This window comes from Martes martes (genome assembly GCF_963455335.1).
Source record: "Martes martes genome assembly, chromosome: X".
NCBI classification, from domain to species: domain Eukaryota; kingdom Metazoa; phylum Chordata; class Mammalia; order Carnivora; family Mustelidae; genus Martes; species Martes martes.
Window position 1 is genome coordinate 102207311 of NC_137897.1, and position 17746 is coordinate 102225056.

The 17746-nt window shown below is 39.2% G+C and overlaps 1 protein-coding gene across 2 annotated transcripts in view; it reads left to right on the forward strand.

Moving 5' to 3' along the window:
* Positions 1-7344: 7344 nt before the first annotated feature.
* The window catches only part of SLC25A14 (solute carrier family 25 member 14), a 30328-nt gene continuing 19926 nt past the window's right edge, over positions 7345-17746 (forward strand). The window contains exons 1-4 of one of the 2 annotated variants that reach the window (XM_080795350.1): positions 7345-7498; positions 12800-12893; positions 14188-14335; positions 17605-17699. In XM_080795350.1, coding sequence (XP_080651476.1) covers positions 7367-7498; positions 12800-12893; positions 14188-14335; positions 17605-17699 — 469 coding nt within the window. In that variant the 5' untranslated portion in view covers positions 7345-7366. Of the gene's footprint in view, positions 7499-7628; positions 7876-12799; positions 12894-14187; positions 14336-17604; positions 17700-17746 lie in introns of those variants that run through there. The other variant, XM_080795351.1, reaches the window with a different exon arrangement.

The following is a 17746-nucleotide window of genomic DNA, read 5'->3' on the forward strand; positions in this document are numbered from 1 at the left end:
GTACTTATTCAAGACCACACAGCTGGCAATACCTGGCCCATCCATGGTAAAGCTTACACTGGGTTGTGGTGAGAATTATAGTCAGCATGTGTGAAGTTTCTGGAATATTGTAGGCATTCACTAGAAGATAAAGCTTATAATTATGATTGCATTGTCCTCACAAACATGATTTCTGATGGCTGCATATTGAAAAATGGTATATTTTTAAGGCAAGTACATTTCTAAAATATTGTTCCTTCAAAAGCATGTTTAGAATTTCATGGCAACAAAGAAAACCTTTATTTATTCATTTATTTATTTTTAAAGATTTTATTTATTTACTCGAGAGTGAGAGAGAACATGTGAGCAGTGGGGAGGAGGAGAGGGAGAGAGAGAAGCAGAATCCCTGCTGAGGAGGGAGCCCCATCGCAGAGCTCCCTCCCAGGACCAGGGGTCATGACCTGAACTGAAGACAGATTCTCAACCAACTGAGCCACCCAGGTGCCCCATACAACTTTTATTTTAAGGAACAATTGTCATAAAAAGAAATTCTGGAAGAATCTGTATGAACATGTGAAGACGTTCATTGGATAATGAGATTACAATTTTTTTAAAAAATCTTTTTTCTCTCGGGACGCCTGGGTGGCTCAGTTGGTTAAGCGGCTGCCTTCGGCTCAGGTCATGATCCCAGCGTCCTGGGATCGAGTCCCACATCGGGCTCCTTGCTCAGCAGGGAGCCTGCTTCTCCCTCTGCCTCTGCCTGCCACTCTGCCTGCCTGTGCTCGTTCGCTCTCTCTCCCTCTCTCTCTCTCTGACAAATAAATAAATAAAATCTTAAAAAAAAAATCTTTTTTCTCTCTATAGTCCAGTTTTCTTGAAACAGCATTAAAAATTTTTTCTGATGACAAAAATAACAACAATGACTCCTATTTTTAAATTTTATTTGTTTGTTCATTATTTATTTTAAATTCACTTAGCCAACATATAGCACATCATTAGTTTCAGATACAGTGTTCAACGACTCATTAGTTGCGTATATCACCCAGTGCTTATCACATCACCTGCCCTCCTTAATGTCCATCCCCCAGCTACCTCAGCCCCCAACCACCTCCCCTTCAGCAACCCTCAGTTTGTTTCCCGGAATCAAAAGTCTCTCATGGTTTGTCTCCCTCTCTGACTTCTTCCCATTCAGTTTTCCCTCCCTTCCCCTATGATCCTCTGCACTATTTCTTATATTCCACATATGATCACTCCTATTTTTTAAAGGCTATGATAAAATGATACAGCTGTTGTGGAAAACAGGATGGTGGTTCCTTCAGTTAAATATATAGCATTACCATAAGATCCCAGATTCCACTCCTAGGTATTTACCCTGAAGAATTCAGAGCAAGGATTCAAAAGATTCTTGTATACCACTGTTCATAGCAACCTTATTCACAATAGCCTAAAGGCGGGAACAATCCAAATGTCCATCAGTAGATGAATGGATAAACAAAATGTGGAGCATACATACAATGGAATAATTACTGTAAAAAGGAAGGAGATTCTGATACAGTGTACAACATGGGTGAATGTTGAAAACATGCTAAGTGAAATAAATCAGACACAAAAAGACAAATATTGTATGATTTCACTTATATGAGGTATGTGGTGAAGGTTGCACACATTTATGAATGTAGTTAATGCCACTGAATTGTACACCTAAAATGGTTAACTGGCAGATTTTTATGTTTTGTATATTTTATTGCAATAAGTGGTGACAACAACAAAAGGAGTCAAAATTGGCAACTATCTCATAGAGTGTTGGGCGTAAATGAGATAATTGATGTGAGGTTCTTAATGCAATGCCAGGCTTACAGAGAACCCTCAATAAAGGAAGAACAAATGTTTTTCTAATAATTAGAACCATTTAAAGAAGGGAACTAATTTAAAAATTAGGGATGGGATGGGGAGTTTCTTGCTACTGGAAGGCAGAAAGACTTAAGTTTCATGTGTAAACAATTCACCTGGACATAGTGTGAAAATGCAGATTCAAATTTAGGTAGTCCTGTGCGGGACCTAAGAGTCTGCATTTCTAACAAGCTCCAGGTGATGCTGATGCTAACAATTCGCCACATTTGAGTAGCAGGGTGCTAGATGATTCTTGGTTGGGCAGAGAGGATGCTGAAGAATGGAGCAATAAATTAGATCTCTGCTGCCCAGTATGGTGGCCAACTCACCACATGTGGCTGTTGAGCACTTGAAATGTTAGTCTGAACTGAGATGGGCTATGCGTGTAAAATACACAAAAACTTATTTTCTAAATAAATTGTGAAATATCTTGGTACTTTTTTACTGATTACATTCCAAAATGATATTATTTTGGATATACTGGGTGGGTTAAGTAAAATATTCTTAAACAAATTTTAAAGGAAAAAAAAAATTAAGGGCTATGAATGGAAGGTGATCTGGTGGAATCTGAAGGGTGACACAGGGTTAGAAGATTTTCTCCCTTCCCCTGTACCCTGGGGAGAACATGAAGCTGATAGGAAGGATAAATGGAGGGAGAGGTTGGCTGTCCAGGATGGGACAGGGGGAATGAGTGGAGAAGTGAGATTTTGAGAAGCCAGGAGGTAAGGCAAGGTTTATGAGGTATATATACAGTTATGTAAAAGATGGAAAGACAGGAAGGAAACACATAGAAATGCTAATAGTGTTATCTGAGTAGTGGAGATGACTAGAAGGAAACACATAGAGATGTTAATGGTGTTATCTGGGTAGTGGGGTGATGTTTCCTTTTTTTCCCTTTTACTTTTTTTTTTGCATTTTAGCCTCTTGTTTATGGTTTTCATATTTTCTTTTTCTTTCTATAAAGATAAATAATTTTTTTTAATTGGGGAAATGTAGGAGGACCATAAGAGGTAGCAGGGGACACTGACTTCAGCACAGAGGCCACCCTGTAGGAACATGTGACAGAAACATGTACATTCCAAGAATGATATTATAAGTTTATGTGTATGCACTGAGGAAGGACTAGAAGGACGCTCTCCACACTGTTAAGAGTATTAGCCTTTGGATGTTTGGGTTTTGGGTGATTTTTACCTTCTTTTTTCTACTTCTGTGTACAGTTTAAATGTATTATAATGACTATGTACTTTTTTAAATCAGAAAAAGAAACCATTCTAATTTTGAAAAATAGGTGTAGACTTCATCACAGAAAAATAATAGTCCCACTATAGTCCATGTTGGTAAAACCACATCTTGGGCTCTCATTCTCCTGCTGGCATGCAAGAAGCAAGTGGCAGTATTGTGAACTGCCCACGGAGAGGGCCATGTTGTAGGAAAGCAGGACAGCTTCGAGTGGCCTCTGGCTAACAACCAGCAAGAAACTGAAGCCCTCAGTGCTACAGCTGCAAGGAAGTGAATTTCACAACAACCTGGGTGCGCTTAGAAGCGAATTCTTCCCTAAACATCTTGAGATAAACACACCTTGATTGCGTCTCCTGAGACCCAGAGCCCAGGACCCTGTTAAGTCCTGTCTGGATTCCTGATCTGCAGGAACTGGAAGACAATAAATGTGCAGTGTTTTCAGCTGTTAACTTTGTGGCAAAGTTTTTTATGCAGCAAGAGAAAACATATATCCTTCCACCAGTGGTGTATGAGAATTTGAGATGCTTTCCACCAAACCCCTTGTATTGTCAGTCCTTTTAACTTTGGCCATGTTGGTGGGTGTGTATTGTGATTTTAATTTTAATTTTCTAGATGACTAATAATGTTGAACACTTACTCATATGCTTATATGTCATTTGGATATACTCTTTTACGAAGTGCCTCTCAAGTGTTTTCCCCGTTAAAAAAATTGAGTTGTCTTTTTTTTACATGTATGCAGACTTAAGAAAAATTTTTTCATTATTGGAGTAGAATTGACATACAATGTTATATTAGTTTCAGGTGTACAACATAGGGATTCAACAATTCTGTATGTTATGCAATGCTCACCATGATAAGTGTACTTACCATCTGTCACGATACAACATTATGACAAAGTTATTGACTATATTTCCTATGCTGTACTATTCATCTCCGTGACTTATTCATTTCATAACAGGAAGCTTGTACCTCTTAACACCCTTAACCTATTTCTCCCATTCCCCTCCCTCCTCTCCTCTGGTAACCACCAGTTTTGTTCTCTGTATCTATGAGTCTTTGGGTTTTTATTTTTTACATCCACATATAAGTGAAATCACATGGTAGTTGTCTTTCTCTGATTGTTTCACTTAGCATAAAACCCTTTAGAGCCATCCATATTGTCACAAATGGCAAGATCACATTCTTTTTTATGGCTGAATAATATTCTACTGTGTGTATATGTGTATGTATGTGTGCACATACATACATACTGAGTTGTCTATCTTTTTATTGCAAGTTTAGGAGTTCCTTATTTATACAGGATATGAGATTTTGTAGGATACATGGATTAGAAATCTGTTTTCCCAACCTGTAGCTTGCCTTTTCACTGTCTTAATTATGTCTTTTATAATAAATAAAAATGTTCTCAATTTTATTTATTTATTTGCTCTTTTTTACTTTATTGAGATAAAATTGACATAATATTGTATCAGTGATGTAAACTTCACCTTAATTAATAAAAAAGATTTCTTCTGGCTCCAAATACAACATGTTTTTCTTTTTTTTTTCCTTTTTTTCAAAGATTTTATTTATTTATTTGACAGATAGAGATCACAAGTAGGCAGAGAGGTGGGGGGTAGGGGGAAGCAGGCTCCCTGCTGAGCAGAGATCCCGATGCAGGGCTCAATCCCAGGACCCTGGGATCATGACCTGAGCCGAAGGCAGAGGCTTTAACCCACTGAGCCACCCAGGGGCCCCACAACACTCTTTTCATTCTTTAAGACTAAGTGTTTCTCTTGGGAGAGTAGAAAGAGGAAAACATGTTTTGGTTCAACATAAATGAGAACTTCCTAACAGTTATCTAGTAGCTTAATGGGCTGACTTGTAATGTTTCCTTGTACTGGAAGTATTCTAGCAGAGACTGGGTAACTGTACATAATGAATATTATAGAAGATACCTCTAAGTATCTCTCCAGCTTGACGATTCCAGGATTCTATCCTCTTGAATATCTCCTGGAAAGATCAGAATTCAGGCATAACACAAGACAGAGTTTAATCAAGCACTCGTCTGTGAGACAGAGACTACAAATAGAAGGTAATTAAAGGGGTGCCTGGGTGGCTCAATGGCTCAATGAGTTAAAGCCTCCGCCTTCAGCTCAGGCCATGATCCCAGAGTCCTGGGATCGAGCCCAGCATCGGGCTCTCTGCTCAGCAGGGAGCCTGCCTCCCCTCCTCTCTCTGCCTGCCTCTCTGCCTACTTGTGATCTCTGTCAAATAAATAAATAAAATCCTTAAAAAGAAATAAAAAAAGAAGGTAATTAAAAAGGAAAATGGTCAACTTTGATAATGAAGATTAGATCTTTTTTATGTTGTTTTAGAAAAATGTTGAAAACAAACTAAACAATCAAATAGCAAATGTGCTAAGTAAAAGTATGGTATGTGTTTATGTTTCTACAAATATTCCTTTTAATGCATCTATTGTAGAACTTCAGAAATAAGTCATCCGGGCGCCTGGGTGGCTCAGTTGGTTAAGCGACTGCCTTTGGCCTAGGTCAGGATCCTTGAGTCCCGGGATCGAGTCCCACATCCGGCTCCCAGCTCCATGGGGAGTCTGCTTCTCCCTCTGACCTTCTCCCCTCTCATGCTCTCTCTCACTCTCTCACTCTCAAATAAATAAAGAAAATCTTTAAAAAAAAAACAATAAGTCATCTGAAAATGAAGCTGCTTTTAACAAAGTTTTCGTTGGTGGTCAGTGAGATTAGCTGGTGGTGGCAATGGCTGAGGAGGCCAAAGTGCAGTCTTGTAGAAAAGTTAAGACAGTGATTTGCTCACAGAGAAAGCCTTAATTCTATAATGTTCAGTGACTTGGATGTGAGGGACAGGACCAGGACACAGCTGGAGACATAAAATTCACATGGAGAATACAGTTCTTCCAAGTAAGAAGGACTCTAAGCTACAGCCCTTTTTGGCTGGAAAGGAGTGCTTTGCTGAGATGTGAACTGAAGGGAATTCGCATTTCAGAAGGCATGCACATGTTTTTTATATTATCTATTTTTAGTAAGAAAGTTTCTGAAGGTAACAAGGGTACTATTAAAGTTGAGAGCAGTATAGCATGACAGTTAAGAGCCTAAGCTCTGAAGTCAGACCTAAATTTGAGTCCCAGCCCTGCCAATACTAAGTTACTCTTTTAAGACCTCAGTTTTCTCATCTATCAAAGGGGAAAATAATAGTACCTATCTCATGGAGTAGTTGTCTGCGCATGAAGCTCTTGGCACTGTCCTTGGTAAGCATTCCACATGGTAATATGAGTGCTGCCTGAAAAAACTTTTTAATGGGAGGAAAAACCTAAGTGTTAACTAAGATGAGAAAAATCTTTTCGGAACAAAGTACTCCAAATATTTATTAATTCAGCAATAATTTAGGGTCATTGCCTTGCATTGACCCACTTTTACTTATACTCAACACGCGCACTGTGTTATTTCATATTCTCGCGTGAGCGGCTTAAAAATCACGTGTAGCCCATTGGTCAACAGAATTACCCAGGGTGCTTTGCAAACATTCCTTCCGGTCCCCAGGTGCTGGAGCCAGAAAACGGACGTCGGGCTTGCTCGTCATTTTTTGGCTGATTGTGAGGTATCGATTTATTTGGACTCCCCCGTTAGCTTTTCTACTCTTCAGATTCGTGATCTCTAAGTTTTTATGGTCTCCGTTTCCAACCTGTCTTTTCTTCCCCCGTGTGCTTTGAGTACAGGGCCTGAGTCTGATTTCTCAGGCCCAAATACCTGGCGCCCATTCGCTGCCACGGTTTATTTACTTGATCTTGATTTTCTTTCCGCCTTCGAGCACCTCATTAAATACCGTTCACTCCTTTCCCTACTTTTAAGTCCTCTGCCCCGCCCCCTCACTTTCCCTCCTTTTTCGTACTTTGCGCGCAGGCGCCCCGCTCCATCCATTCACAACATTTGCCCCGCCCTTCGCGTCACTCTTAGGTTGGCTGGCGGCTAGCTTCTTAACCCCCGCCCCTTTCCTAGCCCTCGTACGCGCGTGGTGGGTGGTGACAAGGTAACCAGGCAACATCTCTGCCCCCGACTGGCGAGTATGTGAGCTGCAGAAGCTGCCAAATTCTCACGCCTTAGTTCTCTCTCCCTACACCTCCCAAAAGGTTGCCGTTTCTGTGTCTTTGTACCCGAAGCCGGCTCGACTTCCCCATTAAGACCCCTGTCGTTCCCACCTCTCATTTCGCGCCTTCTTTTTTAGGCTTTGAGGAGGTGGTGTTGGAATGCCTGTGCCACCGTTGCCGGGGCGACGACTTGGTTACTTCCGTTGGTCTCAATGCTTCCGGGTTGGCATTGCGGTGGCGTTTCCGACTGTGGGAGCCTCGGCTTCCCAGTCGTCCGATGAGCCCGAGCAGGTGAGGGGGAGCTCCTGGACTTCCAGGCTGGGGAGCGGGGCTGGGCCGCGCCAGGCCGCGCGGGGCCGGGCTGGCCTGGTTCCCGGCCTGGGAGGGGCTTAACGGTCCTTTGATCTCTCTCTCCCCTCAGCTGAGTCCCTTCCCTGTCTTTCACTCTTCTGGCATCGGTGGTTTTACTTCTTCGATTGAACCCTGCTTCCTCGACCCCCTTGGGAGGCCGCCTTCTTCAGGCGCCTCCCTTCTCTCCACGAACTCGCTCTGACAGCCGAGGAACTGGCAAGATCCTGCTACCCAGAGGGTGAATGGGTATCTTTCCTGGAATAATCCTAATTTTTCTAAGGGTGAAGTTTGCAACGGCGGCCGTGATTATAAGCGGAGTAAGCAAACACCTCCATTGTGTTAGTGTGAGGGATGCTGTTAAAAGATGCTCCCCTTCAGTTTCTACCCCCTGCCACTCCTTTAGGTCAAGGCATTGAAGGCATCTATTAAAATGCAGTTCAGCTAACTAATGGGGATGACAGCCATTACCAGCATGAATTAGATTCTCAGACAAGGTAACAGCCGGGACGTTTGTAGTTCTCTGTTGGTGTTTTCTTGGTTTTTCCAGGCTAGGTATGCTTGGAGTTATTTTGAACTCTTGTCTTCATTCTCTACATCATCAAGTTCCTGTTTTCATTTTAGAAGTTTATCTCTAACCTTATTGCCAACAAACATGTTGTCTGCTTTTACTTTGTCTGCTTTACTTCATACCATCCTAAGCAAGTTTCCTTGCCTCTCTCATTTGTAATCCACTGCTTGCTGCAGCCCTAATAGCCTAACTAAAATGTGGATATCCTCATGTCCCGTCCCTGTTCAAAAACTTACAGTATCCCTCTCACCATTTTGGTTTTAAGCTTTTCAGTGTAACCTTTTCCTTACCATACTTCTTGTCTGGTAATTGTTTCAATCTGTTAAGGGAATTCTCTGTTCCCGTTAGGTTCCCCTCTTCCTTCTCGGAGCAAACTATGCTGATGCCTGCCTCAAAATGCTGTGCTTTTTCCATATTTGTGTCTCTGTTCATCCTGTTTTCCTCCTCCACCCTCCCTTATCTACACCTATACCTGATTCTACCTGCACTCTGGGAAGGCCCATTTTAAGCCTCACCTCCAGAAGCCTTTCAGATTATTCAGGCGCATGCTGATTGTCTCCTTTTTCCATACTCCTGCTCTTGTAGTTTGTACTATATAATTTAGTACTTAATTTTTCTCTAATGAACTACTTTGATTTCTTCTGCCAGACTATAAGCTCTTGAAAGGCAAGTACTATATTTCGTACAACTTTATCCCCACCCCAATGTCCTTGATTATCCAGGAAAGATAAGTCGAATGATAGATATTGTCCCATGTTAGAACATAGGTTTATTTTTTTAACATGATGTTTATACCCATAGCATGTTGCAGGTTTGGGCATTTAGTATGCCTTTGATAAATATTTGCTTCTCTCTCCATTATTACCTCCCAAGCCTGAGAATCTGTAATGCCCACTCTTTTTTAAAGGAGAAGGTGAGAAGAGCCCCCAGATTTATCTGCTCAGATATTTGGAATAGCGTAGTGCTATGTAACTTGTGTTGTAAGACATTCTTCTCACTCTTTAAGCCGTCAGATTTTCCTTAGACTTCAGAACACATGTTTGCATTTTAAAGACATTTTTCATTGGCTGCTTTATGTGATGAATATTTAAAGTAGTATATTTCTGTTTTAAGGCGGATGTGACTTCTTTCCTTTTACCCATATCTGGAGATAGCCCCCAGAAGTAAAAATCATTTTTAGCATGCTTGGGGTCTTTCACACAAGTAATTCTCTACAAAAAGGCAAGGGAAGAGAATTAGAGAATCTCTGAGGATGAATAAAAACAAGATGTTGTGTACAAAGTATGTAGCATTGCTCAGGTCTAGCAAGTTAACTTTCTAATTTGTCACATAATCTTTTACATACACACTGCCTACATGGATAAAGGACATTTCACTAGAATCAACCAAATATTTACCCAATTCTGTGCAAGGCTTATGAAAAGTACTCTGAGACATGGTGTTTGCCTTCAGGGATCTTACCTAGTTAAGAGAGAAAATAACATGGGGCAACTAGAAGAGAAACCTCATCCTGTGTGCCTGAAATTAAGATATAGAAGGGGGTAAATGAAGGTTCAAAAAACATTGCACAGCTGTGGAATAGATATAACATGGCATGCATGCATGTATATGGCCTTATGTAAAAGACTTAGAGGTTTTAGCTTACATTTTAGTGATTTCAGTAGTGTGATATGGCCTCCGCAGAAGTGACTGCAATTTTCAGCTGTAGTAAATGACATACAATATAGTGAATAATGAAAATTATTGTGGATGTTTACACTGGGAAAGATAAGATGTAGGAGAACATGATAGCTGTCTTGCTGTCTTTAAATACTTGAAGAACCCCAATAGGGAAAAAGAATAGTTTAATATTATCTCCCCGAATGGGTGAAAACTAGAGCAAAGCAGACTTTTGGCTCAGTATGAGGAAAGAATGTCTAAAAACAGACCAAATTAAAGCTATAAAGGACTTTTTCGTAACAAGATTCTTTCCTAACATGGAAGAAAAGGTATTTTACTGACAGATGGGGGAGTGGTAGCAGTGTTGAATTTGGCCAGTGGTCTCTAGACTTTTGGGTTTCATGGACCAATAACATTTAAGTGAAAGTGTGGGGGAGGAGGCACAAATTAAGGTAGGTCGTCTTATTTTGCTAAGAAGAATACTAAAAAATCAACTTCCAACTGCATTTCATACAGGAAAGGTGATTTTAAAAAAATCTCCAGGAGGAAGAACATGATTTCCTAATATATAGTCCTTTAAATTAAACACATTCGGCTGAAGAAAAAAGCAGTATGTGTTCTTATTTTCTTCATTTCACCTCAATTGTGAAAACTTCATTAAGGAACCACTGGGCTGACTGATCTAAAATTCTGTTCCCTACTATGGCTCTCCCCCCTGCCTTTAACTGATTTATTATTGTTCCCTGAACCCTGGGAACATCCTCCTTATTGAAAGTCTGGGCGGCAGGTAGTAAAGTTCTGATGGAGACTTTCTCTGTAATGAGATGAGTGGAAAGAAATTGTAAAAAGAAAGCTTTCAGAGAGAAGCATAGCAGCCATTTGAAATGCTTGACTATTTTGGTAAATCTCTAAATTGTCGGGTTTGGGGAATGCCCTCTCCATTGACTAAGAGAGGGGATATGCTCTGGTCCTTGCTTTTCCATGCTTACCCTCTCACCATGTGTGCCATGTTTTACTTCAATTGTAATAAAATGTGCTCATAACTGAAAATGTTAATGAAATAATATTTAGTACTTAAGACTCATTTCAGACTGCAGCTGGTATTTGAAGTGCCTAGTCCTACTTTGCTTTTTAGAATTTCTTTCAACAACTTCCCTCCAAAAAAGCTACCTATTCCAGACTCTGTATATCAGATGGACTGGCTGATCACACTATGCTTAAAGGAAGTGTCCATAATTATTTTTGTGGCCTCTTACTAAAATATTTGTCTGCGTGTTTACTGTCCTCTTTGGGAAATTGTTCATGTGTGCTTATTTACAGAGCTTTCCTTTTGTGGAAATAAAGCAAACCTTGTCTTTCCTAAAAAGAGACTGTGACTCAATGGTGCTAACCTCAGATTGGGCAGTGGGGATGGTGGGCAGCAAGTAATATCTGTTAAAATATAAATTTGAGTACTTTTCAAAATGTAGTAATGATAATAGCTAATAGTTGAACTAGAGGGTGCCTGGCTGGCTCGGCTGGAAAACATGCGACTCTTGATCTTGGAACTGTGAGTTCAAGCCCATGTTGGGTGTAGATATTGCTAAAAAAAAATAAATAAACTTAAAAAATTAATATTTGCACTGGGTGCCAGGTACTTTTCTAGGTATTTTACATGTATTGCTTAATTTTCACAACAACCCTATAAGATAGTGTTTATTATCATCCCCATTTTATGGTTCAGAAAACACAGGCATGGAGTAGTTAAGCGACTTGGTCACAGAGCTAGTAAGTAGTAGTGTCAGGATTTGAACCTAGGCAGTCTGACTTCTGAGTCTTTATTCCTGACCATAAAGCCCTTGAGGATGTATTTGAAATTCAGTAGCATACATACTGTGAAGTTCTGGAAAAGGAATAATTTAAAAGAACTCTCTGAGTCCATCTTCAAAGAGATTACTTCCAGCTGGACCAGGATTTAGTAGGTGATGCATGAAACAGTAGTAGATCTTAAAGTGTGGAAGCACCAGCATTATTTGGAAATTTGCATATTCTCAGGCCAAACCCAGGGCACTAATCAGAAAATCTGACGGTGAGGCCCAACACTCTATGTTTTAATTCACCTTCAAGATCATTTTGGTGCACCTTAAATTTGAAAACCACTGATCTAAAGGGCAGAGCTATGAGGAAAAAAAATCCAAGAGAGAAATAGCAGAGAGTGGCAGGAAAAACAAGAATGAAAAGATTGAAGATGACAGGTGTAATGGGGGTGGGACGGGGAAGAAGGAAAAGGAGCTGGGAGTAGAAATACATTGTTAAGGAGTCTGAACATCAAAGAAAAACAATATTTGAATGTATGTGCTTTAAAAGGCCAGGGAAAAGGAAATTTACTAGATGGGTGTATGTTAAATGTCAGAGAGAAGAGAGACATTCATATTGTTTTCATTCCTCTGGGAACCAGAAGGAAGATGAGAAAGTACTTAGTCAGATTGGGCTTTGAGGGGAGAAATTGTGTATAGCTGGAAGTAGTTAGATGAGCTAATACCCTGACGTTTAGTGGAGAGTTGGGAGGGCTAAGAACGTGAGAGGGGAGTGGTGTCAGGCTTTGCTTTGCACCTATTCAAGGTAACAGAATACCATGAACTGCTTTTATGAGATGCCTTAGCCTATATAGTTTGAACACCAGGTTCCTTCACTTGTAATTCTCTAGTTGAATGTTTAAGTTGGTTGTGCTGAATGGACTGAAAACTCTTCTTTGGGTGGGGACATGGATGAAATTAAAGAAACTGGAGAGAATGAAGGGTGCAAGTTGATCTTTGAGGGAATTGCACGCCTACCCATACAGAGTGGCAGTAAAGAACACATTCATGATCATCCAGCACATAAAACAGGATTCCTCATTTTGTTTCATTCCACTTGATAGGGTTTTTCCTCTACATCTGTTTTATTTGTCAATTTTGTTGGTATAAATAATGTGATCAGACACTAACAAATGCTCCTCACTCTTGTGCCTTGTTCTGATCTGTGTTTATTTTTAGCACCAGAAAAGTGCCACTGTAAGCCATGAGATGTCTGGTCTGAATTGGAAACCCTTTGTATATGGCGGCCTTGCCTCTATTGTTGCTGAGTTTGGTAAGAATGTGAAAACTGACAAATCTGCTTCTATGGTATAGATGGTAGCTTATGGTGACAGTTATTTTTGGTGAAAACTAGAGAAAAAGTGAAAAGAAGCTTATTATATTTGTTTTAAAAACTATCATCTTTAAGCCATCAAGTAATATTTTCTGAGAAAGTACTACAATTGGTATGGTGAATGAGATTAGGAAAAGTTGAAATTAAGAAGTTTTTTGATAGTTTAATGATTTATTTGCTCTAGACTTAAGTAATATGAAAAGATAAAGGGAGTTAGTTAATACAGGGGTTTCTGCTATATTTTTGTACTAATGGTCTTTCCTTAATGCTAAGTTGTTTATAACTTTCTTAGTAAGTATCCAAAGTTCTTTTTTCAAACCTCTGTTAGATTGTGGAAGAAAATTGACTAATAAAATCAAACTAGATTCTTTGCTATTTGATTTTAATTTTGAAATATCTATAGATTGTGTTTTCTCATTTTACAAATTTTCTGTCTCTTAAACTATTCTTAAGTCACTCTAATCCATTAATCTTTGTTGACTTCCTTGACAAATACTGTGTTGGTGCGATATCAAGGTCATCAGTGACCAGAGCTACATAATCACCTTGTTAGTTCTAGACTTCGAAATATTCCCCGGAACATATTTTGTCAACATAATCACCACTTCTGTATGTTGATTTACTAAAAGAAGTTGGCTAAAGAAATTTCCTAAGCACTGTGCTGTTATTAGTCCCAACTTACCTGGGAACCAAGATGAGTAGACCAAATAGGACTTTGCCATTATCTTTCATAATATTAAGGAACTATTTGTTTCTTGTAAACAAATAAAAGAAAAAAACCCACAAAACTTTCTAATAGTATATAAGGGTGCCTGGAACAGCAGTCCCATTTTTTCTTATCTTCGTTGTGAAAACTTAGGGAGATTTTATGAAGGAGAAGTAGGGAGATGAGATGGTGGGCAGAGGAAGAGACAAATGCCAAATTGTATGTTACAGATGAATAAAACATTGTTTAAATTATTTTGTATTTATAGTATATTAGGATCATCTTAAAGCACTTTATTATATCACAGTTTCAATTATTGTGGGTCAGTCCTACTGCCTAGGTACAGTACAGTATATTTCACTTTACTACATACAACTCTTCTGACAGTGGTACTCCTAGCAGAGATACCCTCATTTGTTACAAGGAGAACTTTGTCTTATGTTTTAAAATTGTCGTTGACTTAAATTCGGCCAAAATTTTAACTGTGACTCTTTGGAAAAACTTATAAATCAGTGTGTTCCTTTATAGGAACGTTCCCTGTGGACCTGACCAAAACGCGACTTCAAGTTCAAGGCCAAAGCATTGATGTTCGCTTTAAAGAGATAAAATACCGGGGAATGTTTCATGCCTTGTTCCGCATCTATAAAGAAGAAGGTGTATTGGCTCTGTATTCTGGGTGAGAGTGGATTCTTTCCTTCATGAAGGGAAATACTTCTTAAAGAAGCCATGTATTTCAGCTGTCTGATAGTGTGTGCCCTTCATATTCACCGTACCAATTTGTAATTCAATATTGACATGCCAGTTTATATTTCACTTGCTTATAGGTCTTGAGCTTTGGGTTTTGTGTTCATCTGGCTTTAAGTGATACATTTTAAAATGGATATCCCATTGCAGCATTGGCTTTCTCCTGTTTTCCTGAGAGTCGTCGATAGCCACTGTGAATAGCAGCACCAGTTCACTGTATATATTTCTGTAATATTCTTCCTGAGTTGCCAAATACTCAGTTCTTTTAAAATTTTCCTCTTTAAATAAATACTATTCCAGCAGGTTAAACATGAAATGCAGAATGAGAGAGAGGGAGACCCATCTATTTGTCAACTTTTAATTAGCTGTAGGTTTGTGGTTTTTCTCATGTATCTGCTGCCAATTTCCTAGGTCACTCCTGCCTTCAGGTTACCAGTTTACTGCTCAGAGAATGGACATCAATTTTATTATTAACCTGTGTTAGACTTTTTTTTTTAAAGATTTTATTTATTTATTTGACAGACAGAGATCACAAGTAGGCAGAGAGGCAGGCAGAGAGAGAGGAGAAAGCAGGCTCTCCACGGAGCAGAGAGCCTGATGCGGGGCTCGATCCCAGGACCCTGGGATCATGACCCGAGCCAGAGGCAGAGGCTTTAACCCACTGAGCTACCCAGGCGCCCCTAAACTTAGTTTTAAAAGAGAATTTTCTTAGGGAAAAAAAATCAAGTAATACATCCTGAAGCTAGTGAATCATGGATCAACTGTTTCACCTTGTTCTTTAATCAGCATGGATGATCACGAGATTATTTTTTTCTAATAGCAAGCAATAATGTCAGAAATATGCATATTTAGTCATCATTTTAAAAATCAGAACCATCCAAGCTGCTGTCGTCTTTCTATTTATAACTACTAAAGTGTAGTTCTGCAATTTGGGAGAATCTCAAAGGAGGTATGAGTGAGAATGTCTTCAGTTTATAAGCAGAACTTAAATAGGGTGAAATCTTGGCTCTGGTATCTCCTTGATAGATTAAAGATGTATCTACAACTGTGAGGAAGTAAGGCTGATTTTTAAAAAAAACCTCCGTGGGCGCCTGGGTAGCTCAGTGGGTTAAAGCCTCTCCTTTCAGCTCAGGTCATGATCTCAGGGTCCTAGCATCGAGGCACGCATGGGGATTCTCTGCTCGGCTGGGAGCCTGTTCCCCCGCCCCACCTGCCTCTCTGCCTACTTGTGATCTCTGTCAAATAAAAAGAAAATCTTTTAAAAAACCTCTGTGAGGGAGTTGGGGAGGGGATAGGGTACCTGGATGATGAACATTAAAGAGGGCACGTGATGTATTGAGTACTGGTTATTATATAACACTGATGAATCACTGAACTCTACCTCTGAAACTAATAATACACTATATGTTAATTACTTGAATTTAGATTAAAAAGGAATTTAATAAAAATAAATGATACCATATAACCCCCCCCAAAATAAATTTAAAAAAAAATCTCCATGAGGTAAATAATGGTGTATACTTCTTTTTCTACACTGCTAGATTTGGTTTGCTAATATTTTGTTAAGGATTTTTGCATCCAAATTTCGGAGAGATACTGGCATATAGTTTTTCTGTTTTTGTATTCTTTTTGTCTAGCTTTGGTATCAGGGTAATACTAACCTCATAAAATGAATTGGGAAACATTCTCTCTTTTTTCTGGAAAAGATTGTGTAAGACTGGTGTTGATTTTTTAAAAAAAGATTTTATTTATTTATTTGATAGAGAGATAGCAAGAGAGGGAACACAAGCAGTGGGAGAGAGAGAGGGAGAAGCAGGCATCCCGCTGAGCAGGGAGCCTGATGGAGGGCTTGATCCCAGGACCCTGGGATCATGACCTGAGTCAAAGGCAGACACTTAATGACTGAGCCACCCAGGAGCCCCTGGTGTTGATTTTTTAAATGGTTGGTAGAATTCCTGAGTGAAATTATCTGGGCCTGGAGGTTTCCTTTGGGGGAACTTTTGAATTATGAATTAAAATGTTTTAATGGTTATGAGACTTTTCAGATTATCTATTTCATCTTTTTTGATGATTCCCGTATTTTTATCTATTTCATTTTGAGTTTTGGTAGTTTGTAGTTTTTGAGGAATTAGTCCATTTCTTCTGGGTTGTTGGAATTTATGAGCATAAAGTCGTTTATAGCATTACCTTATTATCCTTTTAATGGCTGCAGAATTTATAGTACTGTCCATTTCATTCCCGATATTGATTTTTTCAAAAGAGCTTTTTGTTTTATTGATATTTCTCTCTTTTTCTGTTTTTAATTTTATTAATTTATGCTCTTTATTATTTCCTCCCCTTCTGCTTGGTTTGGGTTTACTTTGCTCTTCTTTTTCTAATTTCTTGAGTTAGGGACTTAGATTATTTATTTGAGACTCTTTCTTTCTCTCTCTTTCTCCTTCTCTATTCTTTTTTCTTCTTCTTTTTATTTGGTGGGCAGCAAAGCACAAATCTCTTAAAGAGGGAAGGGACCCCAGAGGTTGCCCAAGACTTTCCCTTGTTTCTAATGTAAGTATTTTGTGCCATAAATTTCCCTCTCAGCACTGCTTTGGCTGTATCCTACATATTTTAATAGGTTGAATTTTCATTTTTTAAAAGATTTTATTTATTTATTTGACAGACAGAGATCATGAGTAGGCAGAGAAGCAGGCAGAGAGAGAGAGAGAGAAGGAAGCAGGCTCCCTGCTGAGCAGAGAGCCCGATGCGAGGCTCGATCCCAGGACCCTGGGATCATGACCTGAGCCGAAGGCAGAGGCTTTAACCCACTGAGCCACCCAGGCGCCCCGAATTTTCATTTTTGTTTAGTTCTATGTATTTTTAATATTTCCTTTGGGAGTTCTTATGAACCATGGATTGTTTGTAAATGTGTTATTTAATTTCCAAGTATTTGAGGATTTTCCTTATTGATTTCTAGTTTAATTCCGTTATGGTCAGAGAACATACTCTATTTGACTTCACTTCTTTTAAATTTGTTGAGGTTTGTTTTATAATCCAAATGTGCTCTCTCGGTGAATGTTCCATGGGTGCTTGAAAAAAATGCATATTCTGATGTAGTTGGGTGGAATGAGGTGAGTAATGGAAATGAGTAAACTATCTAGTTATGTATAATCTACAAGTACATGTTGAGTATAATTGATTTTTTCTTACTTTCTTTTTTGGCAGAATTGCCCCTGCCTTACTAAGACAGGCATCATATGGCACCATTAAAATTGGCATTTACCAAAGCTTGAAGAGATTATTTGTAGAACGTTTAGAAGGTCAGTATAGACTCATTCTCTTTTGGGGTGATACTCAGAGGGATTAT